Source organism: Chionomys nivalis, chromosome 1, assembly GCF_950005125.1.
Source record: "Chionomys nivalis chromosome 1, mChiNiv1.1, whole genome shotgun sequence".
In the NCBI taxonomy this organism is placed as follows: Eukaryota; Metazoa; Chordata; class Mammalia; order Rodentia; family Cricetidae; genus Chionomys; species Chionomys nivalis.
This window is the reverse complement of record NC_080086.1, coordinates 21,620,751-21,639,688: the sequence shown is the minus strand read 5'-3', so window position 1 is coordinate 21,639,688 and position 18,938 is coordinate 21,620,751. Positions and strand designations below refer to the sequence as shown.

Below are 18,938 nucleotides of genomic sequence, written 5' to 3'. Positions count from 1 at the left end.
ACAGTGTGACAGTGCTTGCCACTCAGATCACCCTGGTCCCTGTGGCAGCATGGCCCCAGGTGGTGACCCAGGCTACAGGTCTGTGCATTGCCCTCAGTTGTGACAGGAGCCACAGACATCAATGCAGGTCTCCTGGGCTGCTTCCAAGCCTCAGATCAAGACTTGACCCTTGGCCATAGCCTGGATATCACCTTGTGGCTAGCAGACAATTCAAACCTTTAATGTTCTTTAATGCCCTCACTTCTTCATATCTGTCTCTCTTCCCAGTCCATGAGTCATTCTGGCTCTCTCTCTTCCATTTCACCACCCCATACTTAATGGTACATTACGTTGTACTCAACCTAATGGTGTCTGATTACCTGGTGGAGTCACTGGAGGTGCTTGGTTGAATCCTGCCAGTCCCAGTCACAAGGCATGGAACAGAGCTTTTGCTTCTTCTCATGTGTGTCCAGGTCTACATGCAATTTATAATATATATAATGTAACAGGAAATCCATAGTCACTGTAATGAGACCATTCCTTACATAAAAGATGTGAACACTCATGTATTTGGTACATGATGCTGTTTTCTGAAAATACAGAAGTGAATTACAAATATGTCCATCTTATTTATTTACTGGAAATAAAATGGACTGCAAAACAAAAGGAGATAAATGAAGAAATAGCCTCACTGAGAAAATTATTTTCCTGAATGAGATATATTTGTATTTATCTAAGAATAAAAAATCAGACTAGGCCTATTGGTGGTGGCACTTAGCTATAAACCCAGCCCTTGGGCAGCAGAGATAAGCAGATCTCTGAGTTCAAGACCAGATGATCTACAAATAAAGTTCAGGATAGCCAAGGCTACACAGAGCAGTCCTGTCTTGAAAACCAAGCAAACAAACAAACAAACAAAAAAAAACAATCAAAAAAGAAAGAAAAAATAATAATAGATTAAAATAAAGACTCAAAATAAAGTCTACTATAAAAATGAATTTAAAAATTTTTATTTTATTTCATTATTTATTTGCTTGTGTATACATATAGCACAACTTTGAAAGCCGCAGGACAACTTGCTGTAGACAGTTTTCTGCTTCCCACCTGTAGGTCCAGGTGCTGAATACTGGTTATAAGTCTTAGTGGCAGGTGCCTTTACCTTCAGAGCCACATAACTGGCCCAACCAAATACTTTAATAAAGAGTAAAGATACATCATATGTGGTGATGCATAGCTTCAATTCCAGTCATGTCAGGATTATGATTACATAGCAGCCTTGTTACAAAACAAAATTTACTAAAAAGTGGTAGAGGTAAATATCAGAAGTGCATTATTTGCCTAGTGAGAAGGTTTAATCCATATATCAATAAAGCGAGAAGACAGAGTTAGCAGAAGAGATGCCTGTGACTTGTTATTTCGTCCTTTTTGGGACTCATCAGTACAGTATAGCATATGAGCAAAATATTTTGTTCTTAAAACTCAAGAGTGTGCAATGGTTGCTTTGGAGGAGGTTCAGTAATTAACTATCTCCAGATCCAAAAAGAGCCTAATAAAGAATAAAATTCAAATGGCATACTCATATATGAAATTTTAAAAAGTTAGTTAATTTAGAAAATTAAATGGCATTTGTTTATAACATATCCTTAGTCTATTTTAATTTTAAAAAGAATGCTGAGAAGTAAAGTGTAAAATCTTTTTGACAATGTGTATTGAATCACAGAGTATACAGCATTTGTTTTAAGCCTGTCTAGTTCTCTCTTCATTTTGGTCATTGAATTTTGTCAAAGAATGACAATGTTTACAAAAACGGTTGGAGGCCACTGACCAATTATCATCTTTCTTGTGATTATTGAATCTTTTCCATGGGTTCAGTCACTGCACATTTTTAGTTTCCAAGCTTTTAAAGCAAGGACCAATGGAAAACAGTTGGTCATAAAAGTGACACTTTCTAATATAGGTATGACTATATTTTAGGTTTAAGATGTGAATACTAATTCATTTAATTTGCAACCATTTGCGTTTTTCCAAATTCCTGTATATATTATCTTCTATGTGAGTTTTCATCTTTGCTGTCAACACATATTCTTGATGGATTTTGATGATTTTAGCAGGTCACGAGTGGAGCAGCAACTGCAGATAACAAGTCACAGAGCATCTGTTTCTCATGCATGCTTTGGCATATTCACTCTCCTTGATTTAAAATTTCTGGGCACTGTACAGTAGATCTGTTGGACTTGCTACAAATCCACTTTCTATGTGTGTAATCTCTGGCACTGCTGATCCCGATGTCACTCAGGTAGCCACACTCTCCTTCTCCTCGGGTGAGAACTCTAAAGTTAAAAACAAAAAATTCTTCACAGGCCAACATTACATCAAATACATGAACTAGTTTTGCACCTGCCATCTAATACATACTCAGATCTCAATTTGAACTCCGCATCTTTGCCATTGCTCAAAATCATCCCTGTAAAATTTGTGCAAGGCATTTGACAAATGCTTGCTGCCATGTTCAAATGAACTGCTGCGATTTGTGGCTTCACTGAGGGTGACTCTCAATTCTAGCTTGAAGCATTTTACATATGTATAAAGGCGAGAGAAAACACATTTCTTAGTAAATTTCTGAAAGGTCTTTAACGATCATGTGACAAGATTTGTGTTTTGTCATTCCAGTGAATGACTCCATTCAAAATGACCATTCTCACTTTCAAAAGCTGTCTCAGTGTTCTTTGATAATGAGACTTTAGAGGAGTTTCCCAATGCCCCTGGAGTCTCTGTTCTGTGACAGGTGCATCTGTGTAAGGAATGAACTGATAAGTCCTATCCCAGCAGTTTTGCTGTGGCTTTCTGGGGTTTCAGAACCCTCACTGCTTATATGAAATTCTGTAGAAAACCCATAAGAGTGTTTCTCATGAAAGAAAAGTTTTCAATTGGTAATGAAGCAGGCAACATCTACCCCAGAAGCCATCATCATACTAAAACTTTCAAGTGAAATCACTCTAAGTAAATGCTTTGAAAATAATAGCCAATAAAAGGGAGACCATCCAAAGGTTTTAAATTTTGGTGGATGTGGAGTTTGTTAGGGATTGGCTCTACACATTAGTACACAGACTACCCCTGAGGCACTTTTCTACTTAGAAGGTTTCTGTTCCTTCCTCCCCAGTATAGTTGGCTTCAAAGGACACAGCCATTCATCTCTCTCTGTCTCTGTCTCTCTCTCTCTCACACACACACTTCACAAAAATGATTACAGTATAAGGGAAAGCATTCTGAAAAACATACATTTTGTTATATTCAGTGTTGTCTGTCCACCTCCAAGGTTGCTCTTGTGATTCTCTGTGCAAGCCGATCCAATGGTTAAAAGGCCCCATATGTGTCCTCAGAAAATCCTATCATAAAACACAGAAAGTGAATGCATATGCCTTTAAGCTTCCAGTGACCATTGAGTGTCTCAAATATGTGACTACATCTGTATTTAAGCTTCCAGTGACGATTGAGTATCTCCAATATATAGGATCCTCTAAGGATATCAGCTGAGGGTCATTGATATTTGTGGCCATAATATCCCTCAGCTCTCAGTGGATGCATTTTACATCCATAATCCAAAATATATTGCTGACCACCCATTCCACTGTGTCTGATTAAGAATGTCCTTAACAGTTTTTAACACATGCCACATTCAGTATACAATTTGTAAATTCTTAGAGAAAAACTTACATGACCACAAGTTATCTGCATAGATTGTAAGTCTGTCCTTTCAGGTTTTACTATGAGTATTACATGAGAACATGGCTCGTTAATGTCTCAAGGCTCCAACCAGAAGCAATAACTTCAGAAAATGGCACAACTAATGTGTTCCCCATACACCCTATCTACCTGGGGTGGGATCCTTCCTCATTCTTCCACTTTAAAGTTTCTGTCTTGCCAGGTGGTGGTGGCACACGTTTGTAATCCCAGCACTTGGGAGGCAGAGGCAGGCAGATCTCTGGAGTTTGAGTCCAATCTTGTCTACAAGAATTAATTCCAGGACAGGCTCCAAAGCTACAGAGAAACCCTGTCTCAAAAAATCAATCAATCAATCAATCAATCAATCAACCAACCAATCAATCAATACAGTTTCTGTCTCAAGTCAATACACATTCAACAGGACAAACAACAAGCCAATTTCTGATCTTTTCTTACCAGCTCCTCCAGGCTCTCAAATTGAGCTAGATGGGCTTCTAATGTTATACAGGAGATCCGGCTAAATGTCCAGTTTCTCATGTCTTCAGAAAAATAAAAACATTTTCTTCCAAATCCAATCCATTTTCCTGGGCAGGTGTCATAGCAGGGTCCATGACGCTCAATGACTTTCTTCACTAAAATGCAGAGAGTGCCATGAGATATAACAAAACATTTTTATATCTAATCCCTTTGGCTAGTCATTCAGATCTCAGTGGAGAGGTGTGTGTTTGGACTGTACTTTCATAACTGATCGCTAGGAGACCCCCTCCTAGCATAAGGGTCCCCAGTCCAGAGCTTTCTTGTGGGGGTTATGAGGAAGTGAATTTACCCCCTTCTTTGTATTTTGAAGTTTGAGACAGAATCTCACTATGTCACCTTAACCGGTCCGGATCTTACTATGTGGATTGCACTTTTCTGGAGCTTTAATAATCATCCTGATTGTGCCTCCTGAGTGAGTGCTAAGATTAAAGTCTCAATACCCTGCAAAGAAATCATTTCTAGATCTAGTCCCTTAGGACTATTCCTGATTCTTGGAATCCTACAGCTTCTTTTCCCATAATCCTTCACATCCTGATATTCTCATGACAAAAGAAAAAAAAAAACTTCTCATTGGTCTGGATTTTACTACAGAGAAATGCCCGCCTGCAAAAAAAAAAAAAAAAAAAAAAAAAAGTCAAACTTAAATATCAAATTTTGGTCTTGGACTTCCTAAAATTCTACCACACACATTAAATGTATATGACCACATGCTGGCTCCTGTTCGAGGCAGTTAGAAGGACTATCAGTAAGAAATCTGACACCAATGCTTGGCAGTGAGTAACACTTGACTTTAATTCCAGTACTTGAGAGGAAGAGGCAGGCAGATCTCTGTGAGTATGAGACCAGCTTTTTTAGAAGCATGTGCAGAAAGAGAGACTATTATTTATTGCTGGTAGGAGTTTGTACTGAGTTTGTATAGGCAGAATGGAAGTTCCTTGAAAATTTAAAAATAGACCTACCTTTGACAGTTCTGCTACTCTTGGGTATGTAAGAAGAGAATTCCACATCTTACCACAGAAAAACAGGTTCATCCATGTTGCTCTCCTATTTACACTAGTTAGGAAATGGACCTGACCTAGTTGAATATAGTCTGTTTGGATGCTCACATTCCTGGACCTGGGGGGAGCAGGGAGGACCTTGGACTTCCCATAGAGTAGGGAACCCTGACTGTTCCTTGGACTGGATAGGGAGGGGGAGGGGAGAGGTGAGGGAAGTGGGAGGAGGGGAGGAGGTGGAAATTTTCAATAAAAAATAAATTAATTTAAAAAATGTGGTACATGTACAGAAAAGAATGTTACTGAGCTGGTCTACATAGTAAGCTTCAAGACAGTCAGGAGTACACAGAAACCTTGACTCTCTCTCTCTCTCTCTCTCTCTCTCTCTCTCTCTCTCTCTCTCTCTCTCTCTCTCTCACTCACACACACACACACACACACACACACACATACATAATGTTAATATTATGTATTGTTATATTAACATTATCTTGGAACAACTTTTCCAGCTATGGCAGCCAAATTGTACAAGATTTTATCACATTATTTACAATATTCCACAACTAAAAGTTTAGGAACCACATATTCTGGAACTTTCTATGTAATATTTTCAGACCTTGGTTGAAGATATTAACTAGAACCATGGGAGTTGAAGAGAGGGAGGAGTGAGAATATGAGCAAAGTGGTCAAGTCTGAATGTGGTTGACAATTGCATGACTGGGGCAGACTGAGGGGCCACTGGCAGTGGCACTGGAATTTATCTCTACTGCATGTACTGGCTTTTTGGGATCCTATACCTTTTAGATGTATACCTTGCTCAGCCTAGATATAGTAGGGCGGGTCTTGGACCTTCCTTAAAGCAATGTGCCTTACCACTCTGAAGTTTAGATGGGGATGGGGTGGGAGGGTCTGTGGACGGAATGGGAGGAGGAGAGGGAGAGGGATCTTAGATGGATATTTTGTTAAAAATCTAATAAATTAAAAAAAGGGTCATGGGGGTGGGATTCCTGTACCTTTCCCAACCATATTACTCTTCACTCTTTTCACTTCCCCTTAGCATTAGCAATCTCCTTGAAAGTTCCTTTTCAAGTTTTTCTTTCCTTGTTCTTTGTGTTGAATAGTCTCCCATGTGGATATATATTTTTTGCATCTCTGTCTAGAGGTTGCTGATTGTCATGTTCCCAGGGATGCAGAGCCTGGCCTCCCATGCACACCACAACCTATGTTGTTCATTCTCTATATCTTCTTACTAAACCCTAATTTCCCAGAGAAGAGGAAATTCCAGTGTGTTTTCTTTAGAATCTTTAACACAGTGCCTGGCTTACAGTGGTCAGTAAGTATTATCTGATAATGTAAATGTGTAGAAAATGTTGAATAATGTGGAGGTTAAGTTCCTCACCTGGCAAAAACAAAACAACAAAAACCACAATTAGAGCTACAATGAGCACCATCATCATTATATAGCACCAGGAAGACTTAGCAAGAGGCCCAGAGCAGACAGTTCTGAGACATTTTCTTTGGAGCTTTATACCTGAAAATATAAATATCAGAATATCAATTTCAATAACCTGCAACGCCAGGTAAAGATGACCCTGAATAAGGCAAGGATGTCTTCTCACCACTCTAGTGTAACTCTGGGGAGTCTAGCCAAGACAATAGGGCAATAATAAAAAATAAGTTAAGCCTCACAGAGATAAAAGAGTTGATATTCAGATGACATGGATATATATATATCTACATATGAATTTCTAAGTAGTCTATTAAAAAGGCTCTAAAAGTAATGAACAAGTTTACAATGTTGCAGAAAAACATCTTAGTGAAGAAAATAATTTTCATTTTCATACAGCAGCAACGGTCAAATGCAAACAATTGTATATGGAGAGTAATATTCACAGCACTGCCAAACACATGATTATACATCCAATGAAACATTGGGCTTTTAAAACTCTCAGTACAATGTAGGTGCAATTCCTTTTGAGAAAGAGAGACAGAGAGTCTGACTGACAGAGGCAGAAAGGGAGACAGAAAAAGGGAGACAAAGAGAGAAAGGAAGAAGAAGAAGAAGAAGAAGAAGAAGAAGAAGAAGGAGGAGGAGGAGGAGGAGGAGGAGGAGGAGGAGGAGGAGGAGGAGGAGGAGGAGGAGGAGGAGGAGGGAGGGAGAGAGGAAGAGAGAGAGGGAGGGCAGGGGGATCCTGCCAGTCCATTGTTAATCTTTTTATTCCTTTATTCCTTTTTAGGCACAAGAGCAGAGTATTCATTTCACTAAATTCAATTTATTTTTCTGTTGTGTAGGTAAACCATTTCGGTATTGTAACCAAGAAAATTTTTGCCTGAGACAAAGATATTTTTCTTCTAATAGACTTAAGTTCTAGGCTTCATGTTTGGGTCTGTGATTCATTCTGAGTCAGTTATAATTCACATGATGAGCTATGAGTCTCACCATGAAAACCCATTATCTAAGCATCATATGCAGAAGAGTTTTCATCCTTTCTCTAAGAATCGCCCACTTCCCCATCTCCAATACACATGTGCACATACTATAAATGCACATTAGTTTTAAAAAAATGAGCCAAAATATTAAATAAAATGATGCTTACATAGTAAACGCACGCATTAACTATGCTTAATATTGCCAAAATTTGGGGAAAATAGTTGATAAACAGTTTAGCATTTGTTTCAATGAGACAACATTTACCTCATGCCCTAGATCTAAGGGATATGCCTGTGTTTACAATACAAAACATGCCTTTGTTTACAACAATTTTGTGAATTAACTCTGTATTTTGCAACAGCTCAAATATCCCTGAGCTTGTGGCAAAGTAAAGAAACATTACTCAGTGCTGAGAAAAATAAAAAGGAAAATTGTAGCTCATGTTTGCACCTGCCCATATCTTGTGCTGGTTAAATGGTCCTCATCCTACTGTCCCCAGAGGTTTCTAAGATACGCCACATACACTAAAGGTAAACTAAACAAACAAATGCACTCCAATCAACAGATCAACCAATCAACCAACCAACCAACAAATCAACTAACCAAACCAATCAACCAAACAGAAACCATATTTCAGACTTTTGTTATTAATTTATTGATTGTTTCTCCTACCCAGAAATTCTTTATTATATACTTTGATAAAGTAACTAATATAACAGAGGCCTCTATCTCTTCGTCTACAGAGACTTACTGTGACAGACTAACAGGCAGGAGTTTCAGCTCCTCTGAGTGTCCCTGGTGAATCTTCTCTCTATCTTTTAGTTTGAATCAAATTGGATTAAAATACATACCCATTTCTACCTCTTGCAGGCAGTCTAGGGTAGTGAGGTCTGCCTTTACCCTGCCCATGGATGCCTCTTCAACCTTTGCAGCACTCATTTGAGTTCAGAGGAAGAGACTCAACTGAATTCAGAAGGAGGTTTGAAACTTGAAACTCTGGAGAAGGAGAGTCTTGTAGTAATGTGTACGTCGTTCTTATAAGCACTTCGGAAACTCAGCCTGTTTGTGTGATTCATCAATCATTCCTTCCCTATCAGTACTGAACACAGTGTTCTATTTCTGGGAGAAGCAGAATTATAAATTGCTGATTGTGAAATGACATTATGTGTACTTTAAACATGATAAGTAAACTGATAAATACTTTGGAATTTGAAAATATCCTTATCACTAATTCTTTAAGAAAAATACTGCTTTGATGAAAATTGTTGTTATTAATTGGAGATTATTTATTTATCTATCTATTTGTTTATTTTTTCTTTCAAAGACAGTTTCACTCTGTACCTCTGGCTAGCCTCAAACTCATTATATAGAAAAAGTTGACTTTAAAATCAAAGAGATCAGCTTGCCTTTGCCTCATAAGTGATATCAATAGAGATGTAAGCCATCACACTCAGCATTAATATTTTGATTTGAGAACATATTTCCTAATAGAATTTCTAGATGTGGGGGTTCTGATAATATTCAGTAATTCTTGTGTTTGTTACATGAAGAGAGAGTTGCTGAAATGCACAAAGGTGAAACACAGCTACAGAGCGTTGAGCTGTCTGGAGACCTATTCTGGAACTAGTGGCTTCATTCCTCAGTGGGTGTTCCACAAGAAGCACAGAAATGGATCCTTGTGAGAGATATCATTATTTTATGATTTATAAATAGAAGTATATAACATCCATGTCAGCAGTGTGATAATAGTGCAATAAAGAACTAAGTACAACAGATAAGAGAGGAAGGAGCATGCAGTTAGTGCATGCTGGGAAGTGTTATAGATTCAGTATACTAGAGAAGCATATTCTACTGTATTTCTCTAATGGTATGAACAGTGGTAATAGAGAGCAATGTTCTGCTACACCCAACAACGTAATGATATTGCATGTGTCCTTTGCCTTGTCTTGTTAAAATAGGAAGTGTAACTACAAATATTCCCTATCTCACTGGTCCCCCCTGGATGCAGTTTTCTCCACCTGTCTTTTTCTGAAGCTGTTTATAAAATAATCACTCTGAGGCTTAATATTAGCTTATATTCTTTGGCCTATTAGCTCAGGCTTTTTATTAACTAACATACATTTTAAATTAACTCATTTCTATTATTTTATATTTTACCATGAGGCTTGTGGTTTGTTACCTCTTGCTTCTTGGGTGGCTACATGGTATCTGTCTGACTCTGCCTTTTATCCTCCTCTAACTCTGCTTGGATTTACCTTCTTGCCCCAACATTGACCAAAGCAGATTCTTTATTAACCAATGGTAATAAAATATATTCACAGTATACATAGAGGAATCCCACATCATCTCCTCTTTTCTGTCTAAATAAAAATAAAGGTTTTAACTTTAACATAGTAAAATTACATAAACAGATATCGAGCAAGAATTACAGTTACAACATCTAGCCTATTTATATATGGCAAAATTAAAAAAATATTCTATCATCTATTTTCTCTTTATGAGTCTAAGGTTTCATATCTTATTTATCTTCTATCATAACTAAGGGAAACTATAACTATAAATATCTGTCTTCAACTCCATCAAAGACCCCAGAAGGATATATTATTACCTAAGTAAACAGAAAGTACATTGCAAGCAACTTCCAAAATTCTAGAATTGATAGAAACATATTGCTGCCTGGACAGTCACCCAAAGTTCTTTTGTTATGTGGGGCATCCATCTTTAGCCTACAGGCACATAGTATCTGGAAGACTTTTTCATGAAGCACAAATTTAAAAGACTGTTTTATTTTTATTGACATTTTGCCAGTTACTTTCTTCTGTGTCCTGTAGAATATCTGGCAGACTCTTTCATAAAGCAAGAACCCTGAAGGACTGTCTCACTTTATTTAGGCAAGTTCGGTATTATTTCTCTGTTGTTCTGCATGTCCAGTTTATACAACATACTATCTAGGAGTCCAGTCAAGAGCAGTTTCTTATCCAAATGACTCACCTTGTCACATTGAAGGAAAATTCCATAACAAGTTTCTTCAATGTCTATCATCCTCTCTGAAGTAATTGGTGCTGCCAGAAATAGGCATATATCACTGTAAGAAATTCTAAGTTCTTAAAACATTTTAAATGGTACATTCTGTAGGCCCTTGAAGTCTTTAAGATTATTTGTCTAACTGAAATATATCTATGCATATCTAGAAAACCTGGACTTAATTGAAATTTAATTATTATAGATGACTATCTATTAATCTGTATTTCTTAACTATACATTACATTTTAAATGAGCTCTATAAACATAATATCTTAAACAAGAGTAGAAATAGACATATAACAAAATTGACCTTAAATTAGTATCAATAAGCCAAAGCCCATAACAATGTATTTATTTCTACATCATACCCCCCCTTTTTTTTGAAAGAGATTGGCTGTGACCATTAACCACTTATAAGCAACCCCCTTTAAATGAAAACAAACATTTATAATAATCATTTTGGGAATATGGACATTTTTCCTCCAAACTTTTTGCTGCTGTTTGTTGAGTGAAGTATTTTCAGGGTTCATGGAGATCTTTAAGGGGATCTTGTTCCATCAAACCACATTAGCCTGAAAGGAATCCACAGGTTCTCATCTTTTATTTTATTTTTTTTTGAGACAGGGTTTCTCTTAGCTTTTGGTTCCTGTCCTGGAACTAGCTCTTGTAGACCAGGCTGGCCTCGAACTCACAGAGATCTGCCTGCCTCTGCCTCCTGAGTGCTGGGATTAAAGGCGTGTGCCACCACCACCTGGCCTGGTTCTCATCTTTTGTAGAAAGAAAAGCAGAACATCTATCCCAAAGTAGCAGGTCTGTAGACTCAAATTTTGAAGTCAAGATACCTTTAAAATATATGTTGGCTTTCCTTAGCAGCCCTAGAATCAAATGCTTTTCAGCACTTAACTCAGTAACAGTCAAAAAAGCCAAAGAAAACATGCATATAATCCAGATTCTCTGTCTATGTTACATCTTTACATGGCTTATTTTTACTCTATTATTTTTTAATAATACTTATTTTATTTTCTTTACTCATCTAATCTATGACTGTCTGTACTCTTTCTTCTCTCTCTCCTAAGCCCATGTACATTTATCTAATACTATGACACATTTCAAGGTCATTTTTTTTTATCTATTTCTGTCTTATTGTGTATCTGTAATTAGTTTGTCTAGCAGGAGAAGGTTTTTTTTTTTTTATGCTAAGAAGGAATAGTTAGTACTAATGAGACAGCTTGGCCTGCTGGCTCCACCCTGTCCAACATGGTGGAGGCACATTCACAATCTCTGTGAGCCATGCTCACTGCTCCAGTTCCAGAGATGCAGTGGGTTTATGCTACCGTTAAGCAACTTGTAGTACTCTGCTCACAAACCCAATTTAAGAGCTCAGTAGCAAGACCTCCTGAAAGATCCAGAATCATTTGTGCTGCAAATATGAACCAGGAAGCTATCTCTTAAAGAAGCTGAACCTCTGTTTGTGGCCAACAAGAAAAGCCTATCTGAAAATAATGTAGGTACCAGGAAGTTCCAACTGACTCTCATTTTTATGGGTCTAGAAGTCCCCCCCCATATTAAAGTTCTTAGACTTTATGTGGATGTATGCTTCTGAATGTTGGGTACCATTATGCAACTACAAATATTTCCCATCCTGCTGATACTGGTGGATGGGGTTTTCTCTGACTGCCTATTTCTAAAGCTACTTATAAAATAACTACTCTGAGGCTTATTAATTATATACTCTTTGGCCTCTTAGCTCAGGTTTCTTATTCACTACATCTTAAAATTAAATTAAACTATTTCTATTTTTTTATATTTTACCATAAGGGTCATAGTTTGTTACCTCTTGCTTCTTGGGCAGCTACATGGTGACTGCCTGACTGCACCTTCTTTCCATCTCTATCTCTGCTTGTATTTCTTTCTTTCCTATATTTTGTCCTGCTATAGGTCAAAGCAGCTTTATCATTAACAAATGTTAATAAAACATGTTCATAGCTTGTAGAGTAGAATCCCATATCAAGAAAGCAAGAAGAAATCTCTAGAAACTAGTAAACATATATTATTGTGGCTAAAAAAGACCAGCATATACATTTTCAGGGATAATATATTAGAGTTGTAGAAGAATAATTACTTGCAACTATGTTGTAAGATGTTGGCATAGTTATTAATGCTAAGCATAATCAAACCATGCTATAGTAATTCTATTTATTTACATGTGCACAAAGGGCATGTACAAAATACACATACTAGTACCATTTATAACAACCAAATGAGAAGCTTAGGTGTTTATTAATAGAGGAATAGAAATAAATATACTATGCTGTAATTATGTGGTGTGCATGGAAGGCATCACTAACGAAGTACCCATTAATGCTAGGCAGCAACATGAATTACCTCAAAATCTTAATAAGAAGTAAGACACTATGGAATACATAGGACATTAGTTTCATTTTTATCAAGTTCCAAACCGTGTATTCAAGAATAGCATAAACATACAATGCATAAAAAGGAAGAGCCAAGAAAACAGATGCTGTGAAAACTGTAGGAGAACTTGTTTAGAAAAATGAGACCCAAGTGAGGTCAAAATGGATTCTGCTCTTCCAATGTTGCTTGAGGCTGCAACTTTACCAAGCTTCCAGTGTTGGAAGAGTGCTGCTTGTTGGTTCCCAGCTGCTTAACCCCAAAATAATCACACAGAAACTATATTAATAAAATCACTGCTTGGCCCATTAGCTCTAGCTTCTCATTGGCTAACTCTTACATATAAATTTAACCCATCTCCATTAATCTGTGTATCACTACGTGGCTGTGGCACACTGGGTAAAGTTCTGTCAGGTGTCTGTCTATGGTGGGGGCTACATGGCTTCTTCCTGACTCTGCCCTTCTTTCCCCCAGCATTCATTCCAGTCCTTTATGCCTAGCTCTGCTCCACCCTCCCTACCCTTTTATAGGCTCAAAGCAGTTCTTATTCATAAATGGTAATCACAACATACAGAGGGAAATTCCACATTGCCTTCCCTTTTCTGTTTAAGTATAAAGGAACGGGTTTTAGCTTTAACATAGTAAAATTACATATAACAAGACCGATACCAAGCAGAAGTCACAGTTATAATATTTATGTCTACTTTATCTTTTATCATAATTAACAAAAACTCTTAACTCTAACTATAAATTTTTCAACCCATCAAAGACTCAAGAAGGATATAATATTACCTAAGTAAACAGGAAGTGCACTCTAGGCAACGTCCAAAACTCTAGAACTGACAGAGACATCTTGCTGCCTGGACAGTCACCCAAAGTTCTTCTGTACCATTGAGGCATCCATCTTATACCTATAGGCCCATAGTATCCAGCAGACTTTTCCATGAAGCAGGAAAATTTAAAGACAGTTCCACCTTGATTTGCAGTTTGTCAGTCACTTTCTTCTGTGTCCTGCAGAATGTCTGGCAGACTCTTTCATGAAGCAGGAACTCTGAAGGACTGTCTCATCTTTAGACAAGTTCAAAAGTCATTTATCTGTGGATCCTGCTTGTATAGTTTTGTTTTTTTTTTCCACTCCCAAGCCTACATACATTTATACAACATTGTGACCCATTTAGAGGTCTTTTATGTCTGAATCTGTCCTATTGTGTATCTGTAATTCTTTACTCTTTTGAAGATCTTTTAAAATGGTAAGCAGCAGTTCTGATCCCACTGCCTTCCTAGGCAGGGGCGCTGAGCTACAGGCATGGTCTTAGCTACTTTCCCAAGCAGGCATACAAGCACCTGGGCCTACAAATCCCATTCAAGTGCTTGATAGCTGAACCTCTCTAAAGAACTAGAGCCATTCATGTTGGTGAACCAGGAAGCACAGTTTTGGAAGCTGTGGCTTTTTTTTTCTACTGCTGAATCAGGAAAACCTCTTTTAAAGGAGCCAAGGTGTGCCGCTACTCAGCAAAGCCCATTTGGGAAAAAAATTGGCTAAACTTTGGTTTTTAGTGTCTAGAATTCCTTTTCAAGCCCTCTCAGGTTTTACATGTATTTAGCATACCACATTGGTATGCCAATTTGTTGGAGGAGGGCTGCTTGTTGGTTCCTGGCTGCTTAACCTCAAAATAAGCACACAGAAACTACATTAATTAAATGACTGCTTGGCCCATTAGCTCTAGCTTCTTATTGGCTAACTCTTACATATAAATCTAACCCATCTCTATTAATCTGTGCATAGTCACATGGCTGTGGCTTACTGGGTAAAGTTTTGTCAGGCATCTGACTCTGGCGGGGGCTACATGGCTTTTCCCTGACTCTGCCCTTCTTTCTCCCAGTATTCAGTCCTGTTCTACCCACCTAGGTCTGCTCTGCTCTTCCCTGCTCTACTATAAGCTCAAAGCAGTTCTTTATTCATTAATGATAATCAGAGCATACAGTGGGAAATTCCTCATCATTTCCAGCTTACCCATAGTTCTTTTTTTTTTTTGTTTTGTTTTGTTTGTTGAAACAGGGTTTCTCTGTGGCTTTGGAGCCTGTCCTGGAACTAGCTCTGTAGACCAGGCTGGCCTCGAACTCACAGAGATCCGCCTGCCTCTGCCTCCCGAGTGCTGGGATTAAAGGCATGTGCCACCATCACCCGGCTTCCAGCTTACCCAATATGCAAAACAAATCTACACCAACTTCACCACTTCCCCTGACTCTCAGTTGACTTCAAAATCTCTAATTTTTCACCTAGTTTCTGTGGTATCTGCCTCCTCTGAAACCCTTGAGTCAGTTCCTACCCACCTCTGTATATAGACTCTGTCATCATTTTAACAGTTTTCTGGGACTTTGACCATGCTAGCCATACTGCTGGCTTGAATGAGTCACAGTAGGTTATGATATTTAATATTACATATTTTCATAACTGTTCTGCTATGGGAGTCCACAGAATCCATTTTAACTTAAAGGTAAAGAGAGACCAAGCTTGTTTGCTTTTTAAGTGTTAGCAGCCATGAGAATGTTTTGATAAAGCCCATGGGAAAGAACATTTTATCTAGTTAAGTGTGCAATTCTAGAACCTGATGATACTTGTAGGAGGTACTTTGTGGGAGATTATGAGACTGCCTGTTCCTTGATTCCATGACAGAATAGTAATGTAGTTTTTTTGCAATGTGTGAGTGTCTACATTGTTCTGGGTGCAACTTTTGTATTGCTTACTCTGCCTTAAACCTGTATATAAGAATGCTGAGAAATAAATTTACGACTTTGGTATTGACAGACAGAACTCTGTCCTTTCTTCTTTGTTTTTCTCAATCCTTGTCCCAATATTCAGTTACTCCTGCTGACTCATCTCTTGTCTCCAATATCCTGGAAAGAATGATTTTAACCACAAGATTCTTTGAGAACTAAAATAAACAAATGACATCAGAAGTTAATGGGAACATTCCAGAGATAGAAAATGAAGAAGAATCATAGAAACTCACAATTTCCTTATTCGTAATAACTGTTCCAATACCTTAAGGAGTTAACAAAGATAAACATGAGAACAAAGGACTGACAGTGTCAAATATTAAGGCTATCTTGGGCCATTGTATTGAACAACAACAGGTTGACACAGTTTCTTTGTTTTGCCAAGTTTCACACATCTATTCCAGGTCTTCAAACCCATCAAGAGCAAGGTGTACAGCAAAATAGATAGAGCTGGACATGATCATTCACACCCATAATCATAGCACTTGGGAGACTGAGGCAAGAGGATTGCTGTGAATTTGAGGTCAGAGTGGACTATAGAGAATGATCTATTTCAGTAAATGAGAATTAATTAATTATGGATTTGTGGACTGGACCTCAGTGGATGAGATTTTCATGAAGCCAGTTACAGGTGAGCTTTGGTTTTATGTGATCAGGACTGATGTGTCCAACCACCTGCATCCATATCTTACTGTCACAGTGGTATCATTGATGGTCAGAGCAGGATTTATTTGTCGTCACAACTGCTTCCTGTGTAAGACTCAAAGTAATGAAATTGACTGATAGAATACATTTTAATCACCTTCATAAATTACTTATAAGAAATAACATATTTAGAATGACTGAAGAATGCCGTATACATTTTCATACATATTCAACTTTGCATTTGCTGTAACTGCCAAAAGGAGACAATGTAACTTAAAAAATAGGCCTGCCAGAGATTGTTCCCTCATACCTTGAGCCAGAAGCCTGCTTATCTTACTGCAAATACCACTATACAGTCCACAAAACACCGTGACCTCCATCTAGGATTGATTAATAAACACATTAAAAATATTTAAAATCTCCTGGTGGTGGTGGTACAGGCCTTTAATCCCAGCACTCTGGAGGCAGAGGCAAGTGGATCTCTGTGAGTTTGAGGCCAGCCTGGTCTACAAAAGCTAGTTCCTGTTCCAAAACTACAGAAAAACCCTCTCTCGAAAAACCAAAAAAAAAAAGTATTTAAAATATCATCCAAGTTCCCAAAATAGATAACTAGGGAAACTTGCTCTTAATTCCATAGAAAACAAGCACAGTAGTGTAGACCCAAGTCATGTCAGCTCCTTCCCTAGCCTGGACTGGCATAGTCCGTTGTAGTCAAAAGTATGCATTACTTTGACCAGATATAGAAAATGACTAAATGATTCTATGAATTGAAATTGAAACATTAATAAATGTGATGCCATCTATTAAACCCAGGAATATCAAAGAAAGAAAAAAGCATTTGAGAGTGAACCTCATAGATGAAAGAGGGATTCAGTATCACTGAAAATCTCTATTGTTAATTTTCTTCTCTCTGAGTCCATACAACTGGCAGAAACAACTTTTAAGAGAATTCATTCTGGCTCACAGATCAAAGAATACAGTCCATCACGGTATGGGGACCCTAGCAGAAGCACTGTACCAGCCTATAATGACAGGACTGTGTAGCAACTGCTTATTGGCTGACACCAACCAGGATGCAGAGAGATGGACCTGATGCTAGAAGATGAACCTGAGCCTCCACCTGTACCAGTCAGCTCTCTCTACCTAGGAGCCACTTCCAAAGATCCCAAATTCTCCAGACAACCCCATGAGATGGAGACAAAGTGTTTAAGTACATTAACCTGGAAGAGATATTTTATCTTAAAAAATAACCAAAGTTCTGAGCACTCCTTCCCTTCATGAGTCCAGGAAAATTTCCTAGACAAAATAGTCCTTTGAGACACTGGGATCTCATGGAAAGGTATTAATTCCACTGGGTAAGAATAAGACCACTACCACAACTTTTGAGCCAAATTTGAAGCAAGCTTAATTAAATACTGGCCAGGACAATGAACACTGGCATGTTCATACCAGATTTCCAGAAAATGGCGATGACTTATGTTAATCTATTCCTTATAAAGGCAAAACCCACAAGGCTCTGCACTTCCCATTTTGTCCAATTGGAGACAAGCATACATATGAATGTAGTTCCTACCTACACACCTCCTGTCTATGTGTTGACAAGCACATTCAGTGCAGTTGGGGCAACTAATGTTGCTTATAGAAGTGCAAACAAGTGACTTGTTGTTGTATATGAGCAACAACTCCCAGCACTCCAGGAAGCTATCTGTCCTTGGGCAAGGGGGGCTTACAAGTTAGAGATATTTCATTTTATAGATCACTGAATTAATTAAAATTTAAACCATAAATATAGCCCTCACAAAGACTATTACCTCTCTGTAGAACCACTGTAAAACCAAACCTACCTAGGACTTATTTTCAGTCTGTTCCCACACACAGGCTCCATCTCAGGGCAAAGCTTCTTTCTATGTCAATATCACTGGTGGGCAGAGAGATCAAGGGGCCATTGCATCTTAGTCTCTCTAGAGTTGACCAGTGATGCTTGCATTGCACTCGCTTAGAAATGTGTGGAGACCATCTTTATATCATTATTTTACAGATGGCAAAAACACATCAAAGTGTAATAAGTAAGGTAAGCTAAGGCCTGTGATGATGTATAAGTGGAGTTTGGGGTCAACTGAAGACAATTTTCTACCATTTAAGCCTTTGAATTTTTTCCCCCTACTATTTCCTCAGTCCTTATCATACCTAAATATTATATTCTCAAAAAAATCCTAAAAGTTACTCTGGTTTAAAAATAAATTTTATAAATATGACAGCTTCATTCTTTAAAATCTATTTGTGCAAAGTTACTGTGTGCATGTGTATATGTGAGAGACTATTTGAAAAAATGATAAAGACAACTATATCTGGTACATACCAAATCCATGTCTCAAATGAAACAACAATAAGTAACTTATTTAATTTGTAAG

General features: G+C 37.9%; 1 protein-coding gene across 1 annotated transcript; it reads right to left on the bottom strand.

Moving 5' to 3' along the window:
- Positions 1–2,161: 2,161 nt before the first annotated feature.
- Positions 2,162–8,604, bottom strand: LOC130886001 (C-type lectin domain family 2 member E-like). The gene is made up of 5 exons (XM_057787883.1): positions 8,517–8,604; positions 6,634–6,765; positions 4,159–4,334; positions 3,259–3,365; positions 2,162–2,309 (listed from the first exon to the last, which is right to left on the bottom strand). The coding sequence occupies exons 1-5, from the start codon at positions 8,602–8,604 to the stop codon at positions 2,162–2,164; spliced, it is 651 nt and encodes a 216-aa protein (XP_057643866.1).
- Between the last annotated feature and the right edge of the window lie 10,334 nt (positions 8,605–18,938).